This window comes from Orycteropus afer, unplaced genomic scaffold, assembly GCF_000298275.1.
Source record: "Orycteropus afer afer isolate SDZICR_OR568_19922 unplaced genomic scaffold, OryAfe1.0 scaffold00011, whole genome shotgun sequence".
NCBI lineage: Eukaryota > Metazoa > Chordata > Mammalia > Tubulidentata > Orycteropodidae > Orycteropus > Orycteropus afer.
In genome coordinates this window covers 11815891-11822766 of record NW_006921598.1, presented here as the reverse complement: position 1 = coordinate 11822766, position 6876 = coordinate 11815891, and the positions used below count along the sequence as shown (strand labels likewise).

At 41.3% G+C, this 6876-nt stretch overlaps 1 protein-coding gene across 1 annotated transcript in view; it reads left to right on the top strand.

Annotated features, from left to right (window-relative positions):
* Positions 1-466: 466 nt before the first annotated feature.
* The window catches only part of ZNF292 (zinc finger protein 292), a 137836-nt gene continuing 131426 nt past the window's right edge, over positions 467-6876 (top strand). The window contains exon 1 of the mRNA XM_007951030.2: positions 467-634. Coding sequence (XP_007949221.1) covers positions 467-634 — 168 coding nt within the window. The remainder of the gene's footprint in view (positions 635-6876) is intronic.

Genomic DNA, 6876 nt, shown 5'->3' with positions numbered 1-6876 from the left:
CAACGGCAAATGCATCATTGTCCCAACCCATCCGGAACTGTCCCTCTCCAGTCCTTTTGGGGGAATGAGGCCTACGTCCGTAGAAGACCTCAAGAGAAGAGGACAGCCGCGCCGGGCTGCGAACGCTGGAGAGGGCAGCCCTTCCCTAGGATTTTCCCTGTTGGGGCGTCCACGTGACCGAGAGCAGGGCTTCAGCGGCCCGCCCCTTTCGGCCAAGGCTGCCCACTTCCCGCTGCGGGTAAGTAAACCACGGTTCTCTGCACAGCCCCAACCCCGCCCTTCTCCTTTCGCCTTCCCGTCACCTCCGTCGAGCTCCCTCGCCCCACTCTCCCCGCCCCCATCCTCCCCACCGGGCCCTTTGTACGTGCTCGGCGGCGTGAGAGCGCGCCCGGCACGTGACCTCTCCGAACGTGGCATTGTGTTATCACGTGACCCAGGTGCGTACGCGACGGAGCGGGGTGTGAAGATGGCGGACGAAGAGGCCGAGCAGGAGAGGTTGAGCCGCGGTGGAGGCGGCTGCGTCGCGGAGCTGCAGCGCCTGGGCGAGCGGCTCCAGGAGCTGGAGCGACAGCTGCGGGAGAGCCGGGTACCGGCCGTGGAAGCGGCCACGGACTACTGTCAGCAGCTGTGCCAGGTGAGGGCGCCTCGGGGTCCCCTCCCCCTTTCCCAGGCTGGAGAGGGAAGAGGCGAGCGGGCGCCAGGCGGTAGAGCGGTGGTCGTCGCTGCCTTGCCATCTTCGGCGCGGTCGCCAGGATGGAGCGGAGAGTACGAGGAAGGCGCCTTTGTGTGGCTACTGTTGTGGTGGTTGTTGTCGCTGGCTGTTGGCTGGGGGAAGGGAGTTGTGGTCAGGGCGGAAAATACCCCCTCCCCTCTCCTTCCCTGAACTCGGAACTGCGCGGTCCCCACGGCTGAGGAGATGTAGGCGGCGAGCATCGGAGCTCGCGGTTGCAGGGAGAGGGTAAGGTGGGGAATGGAGGCTAGGTCCGCTTCCTCCTCCTCTTCTTATTGTGCACAGGGGATTACCGCGCCCCCGCCTCTGCGCCTGTTTCCCACTCTAATGGGCCTCCGCCCCCAATGAGTTGATTCCTTTGCTTCCCCCTAGCTTTCATCTGTCCCGCCCCTGGCCCTGTTCTCGCTGTCTCTGGGCCTTTGTTTTTCGAGTTTCGCCTTAGGACTGAAGGGGCCTTTGTTGATGTTCGGAGGAGCAGTCCCCGCCGACCCCTTCTAGCTGGGCGAGACGGTGTGGGAAGGGGGGGGAGTTTGTCTTCGCTTGCCTTTGCTTTCTTGACACAGTTCCTTTGGTAAAGGTTGCTCTCCGAGGTGGAGAGGAGCTGTTCCTTTCCATGTATCCTAGGATCGAATGTTCCTTTGGAGTGGTTTATCCTGTGTCTGCTGCTTATTTCCTTTTATCGTTTGAGGAGTACGATTTCCTCATCCCTCTCCCCACTCGGATTTCTTTGGCCTCCTGGTGAAGCTGGAGAGAGGACTAAGGTTTGTGTTGACCTTTGCTCTGGTCAGTTTCAGACTTTTCTTTCCTTTTTATACCCAAGGACACTGCTTTCCAGTAACTGCTTTCTAACCTGGATAGGGAAGGATTTGATAGAAATCAGGAGAGCTTGGGTTAACATTTGGACTTAATTTCAAACCTTCCAGTTATATTTGAAATTCTAAGATGAACTGCTGGCTATAGTGAAGATTTTAGTTTGTTTTCTTAATGTGAAGAGAAAGAAAAAAAGTCACACCTTTTACAGGTCCTATTGGGACTTAACTTGTGAATGTATTATTATAGAGAATTTGTTTTTGAGAAATTTTGAACTTCGGGTTGGACATTGATGGAACATTTTAACATTTCAGACTAGATTTCATTTTCGGTTATTTTTTACCTCCAGTTTCTGAAATCTTTCTTTATAAAACGGGATGCTTGATCCCGTACGAAAAAAAAAAAATCTCTCTTGTTTTTATGCACTTCAGTGCCACGAATTATTTGGTGATTGGGTATTTTATTTATATATATATATATATATATATATATATATATATATATAAACTGGGATCAACTATGATTTATCTAGGACTATATGCAATGTGAAACTTACTCACTTAATTACCTTATTCTGTGGCAAAATCAAAGATTCTATCATTCCTTTAAATACTAGTTTTAAAGAATTGTTGAAATTCATTAAATTCATTGCAGTGACACTGCTTGCTCCTTCTTATTTGGTCTTTTACATATTAACCTCCGGTAAAAAATCATTTCAGTAAGATGTCCAGGACAGGTAGTCTTTGATTTATAAGTCAGCTTTTTCATAGTAAAAAGTTACTTAAGTCTAGTTTTGCTTGAAAGACATTTTTCACCTAATAGTGTTCATTGATATGTTTACAACTAATTACTGTAAATACTCTTAGCATTATTTATAAGGATTAATAATTCTGGGAAAAAGGATTCTCATGCTGCAATTTTTTTGAGGGTATGTGTCATTTCTAAAGTTATCACTTAGTATTTTTTTTTAATCTGTATGAAAATGATTTCCTCTATTATTAGTGTTAAATGATTATGATTAGTCTTTTTCCACTTACACCAAACATCAAACAGTAATGAATATGCTAGGTTTATGGATTTCAAATACAGTAAAATATTTCATTTACTTCAATGTATAATGATTTAAATGCATTTAAAACTGATCTCCATTATTTAATAAGTAGGGTAGTATATATGGTGAGGATTCCTTCTAGAACATTTTCTAGATTGTTTCAAACAATAAGTATCCTATTTGAATAATTCTGTCAAATGGAGGGTAACTTGAAACAACTGTTTCCTTAAAATTGTATCCTAGCTGCTATTAACTAGCACTGTAATAGGAGGTTAAACAAAGCAGTGGTTAACATTTACCGAGTTTATTGGAGCAATATAAATACAATGGTAGAATTACAGGAGCTAGATGATATGTATTGACTTCTAATCTTGAGGTTATTACTAAATTTTTTTATCTAAATTTTTCTTGTAAAACTTAGATAATCATGTGCTGAGAATAACTAGGGAGGAGCTCTGGTGGCATAGTGCCTAAGGCACTTGACTGCTAACCAGAAGGCTGGCAGTTCAAACCCACCAGCCACTCCTCGGAAAGCAGGTTGGGCAATCTACTTCTGTAGTGATACCACCTCAGAAACCCAAGGAGAGGTCACTATGAGTCAGGTCTGACTTGATGGCACATCACAAGAGTAACTAAGAAAGTAATGATAGATAAATGTTTGTCAGGATTAGTGAGCTTCAGAGTTTAAATATTCTGTTCACTATCAGTGTTGATGATAAAGCACTCAGGCGCTTGTGTAATCCTCAATTGTTACATGTATAAGAAAATAACATTCTGAAATTTTACATCATTGAAAGGTGAACCTTTGGAGAATGTAGTTGGATCCACAGAAGTAGAAGTTGCTTACAATCCCTAGTTTACAGATTTTCTTTCTTTTTGAATTAGGTAGGATAGTAACAGATTTATTGAGTTCTTAGAAGACGACTTAAAAGACATTAAACAAGTTTTGCTTATTGTTAACAGTACTGTTTTATGCTTTATATTAGGTTGCTCCTTGGAAACTTGTCCTATTTTTGCTTATTTAGATGAGCATTTGCTTCAAGCTTAAGTGGGAGGACAGAAGGGGAAGGAAGTAGAAGATGGAAAAATGAAAGTGCCTATCATAACTCTTAAATACCTTTAAAAAGTTAGCTTAAAAAAAAAAGAAGTTCAAAAAAAAGTTACCCTTCCAAAGGTGGGTAATGTGACCACCTTTTACCATTAATTTTGAAAAATCAACTTAGAATATAGGGCAACCAGAAATAATTTCTTACATCCATTTGTTTCAAAATCATCACTATATATAAACATTGGCTACAGTTAGAACTTCTTAGACTAGTTATTGGATTATACTGAGCTAGTATTCACTCATTCAGCATTTTTATTGACTACCTACTGTGAGCCAGGCAATCATGATGCACGGTCCCTGGCTTTACCCTGCAGACTCTGGAGGAAAATAGCAAATATTTGTCGTAAACTGTGATTTGTTGTGAACTGTGATGTGATATGAACATCTTTTGAGCTCTGGTGTGAGTATAACACAGTGGAAGTTTATTTGAGAGTTTAAGCACAGAAGCATCCCCATAGAGGAATTATTTTAAAAGTATTTAAAAATAATACTCATTTTAAAAATTAATCCATTGTAATAGCTGAAGAGTGATTTCTTGGGGGGGCAGGATGTTTGCTGACAGCATTATATACTAGGTCAGATGACTGGCTGATAATGGATGGTTTGTGACTGTTGCCCTGGTGGTTAAATAAATACCTGGCTGGTAACCAAAAGGTTGGTGGTTCAAATCCACCACCAACTGCTCTGTAGAGAGATTGTGGCAGTCTAGTTCTATGAAGTTTCCAAAAAACGAAAGTCACTGCCATCGAATCAATTTTGGGTTTCCGAGGCAGAATCTCTATGGAAGTAGATTGTCCAGTCTTCTTTCCAAGGAGTGGCTGGTGGGTTTGAACTGCCAGCCTTCTGGTTAGCAGTCAGATGCTTTAGGCACTATGCTACCAGAGCTCCCCTGTAAGCCTTGGAGAGATTACAGTCTTGGAAACCCTATGGAGCAGTTCTACTCTGTCCTATAGGGTTGCTATGAGTCAGAACCATCTTGAAAGCAATGATTTTTGTTTGTTATTTGCTGGTGGCTGAAAACTTTTAAAGGTTTGAATTGCAATTGTGAGGGGAAGCTGTTTATTTCATTCTTAATTCATATAAGCAGTGCTGCTGGGAAAAATACTTTTTCCCTCTCTTCAGAGGCATTTGGAAATATATGGGATCAGTTCATTGATAGTTGCAGTGAGTTGGAATGTGATACTGGCATTTAGTGCCCATGGGCCAGGGATGCTGAATTTTCTGAAGTGATCTGGATAGTCCTGCACTATGAAATTTATCCCTTTGCCAAAATACCTACTGGAGAAAAAAAATGTATTTAGAAGATTGTATTTTTAGTCATTGTTTTCGTTACCTAGTGCTGCTGCTATAACAGAAATGCCACAAGTGGACGGCTTTAACCAAAAGGAATTCATTTTTCACAGTTTTGGAGGCTAGAAGTCCAAATTCAGAGCGCTGCTATAAGGGAAGACTTTCCCTCTCTGTGGGTTCTGGAGGAGGGTCCTTGTCTGCTTTCAACATCTGTGGGCTCAGTGTTCCTTGGAGATCTACATTATGTCTTGGCATCAGTCTTCCCCTCTGGGTCTAGGAAGTTCTCAGCTCAGAGACCCCAGGTCCAGAGGACACATTGCACTCCCAGCTCTTTTTTCTTGGTAGTAGTCAAATCTCTCCATCTCAGTTTGCTTGTTCAACCTCCTTTATATCTCAAAAGAGATTGACTCAAGATAAAACCTAATCCTGTACATTGTATTCCTGCCTCATTTACATGACTGCCTCTAATCCTGCCTCATTAGGATTTGCAACACATAGGATAATTACATCAGATCACAAAATCGAAAATAATTACATCATACTAAAACATGGCCTAGCCAAGTTGACAATGAGTCAGAGTATTTTGGGGGACAAAATTCAATCCCTGAAAGTCATTGTGCTTTTTTTCATATTTAGATGTCTAAACTCTGAAGCATAGTTAATCTGGAAAATGTTGAGATAAATGATCTTCATCCATACTTAAATATAATTCACACAGAACATGAACAGTAAAGAAAATTTCTATTTCCTTCACAGAAATTACAGGTGATTACTTACACAATTATTAAAACAATTCAGTTTTACTAGGTAAAGAAGGTAGCAAATTCAGCACATTTAATTGTCCTAATTAAAATAGAGATTTGACTTTTTGATACAGTAGGAATTCTGTGCTTTTGAAGAAAGTGTTTATATATAAGGACCAGGTTTAGATGCTGCAGGGGATATATAATAAGATATCTGAGATTCTAGTGGGATATAAACTAATAAGGTAAAATTTAAATATCGCTTCAGGATGACAGTTGAAGAGTTGCCAAGAGACAGTATATCATTAACAATCAGTTTTGTTTTATTTTGAAACATGTATTACATTGAAATGATTTAAAAAATGCAAATGTTGAGAAACGGCATGCAAGAAAGAGTTGATCACCTTCCCACCACACACCTCCAGTCACGTTCCACAAAGGCTATCACCTAACAGTTTTTTATGCATCTTTCCAGGTATACTGTTTGTTCTTTTAAAAAACAATTACAAATGAGAACATACTATACACATCTTGCTTTTTTTAAAAAAACAAACAAACGTGTATTCTAGATTATCCCACAGTTGCGTATGTGAATCTATGGCTTTCTGTTTTACAACTGTATAGTCATTCTAGTCTATGGCTGTATCTAATTAATCAATTAAGTAATGGTGGCTATTTAGGGGATACATTAATTATGGATAATAATTTCAATAAAGAATTCAGAGTAGGTAGTAATAACAACATTAGGTTTGGGTATCAGAGAAGGCTTTATTGAGAAATAGGGCTTGAGCTAGACCTTAGTACCTTGTTAGTACCTTATTGATGTTGTTGTTATTGTTATGTGCCGTCAAGTTGGACCCGACTCATAGCGATACCTCTTTGGGTTTCTGAGGCAGTATCACTATGGAAGTAGATTGTCCCATCTTCCTTCTGAGGAGTGGCTGGTGGGTTTGAACCGCCAGCCTTCTGGTTAGCAGTTACGTGCCTTCGGCATTATGCTGCCTTATTGATAGGTTGTTGTTATGTGCTGTCAAGTCAGACCAGACGCATAGCAACCCCTCCTTGGGTTTCCAAGGCAGTATCACTACAGAAGTAGATTGCCCAACCTTCCTTCTGAGGAGTGGCTTGTGGGTTTGAACCGCCA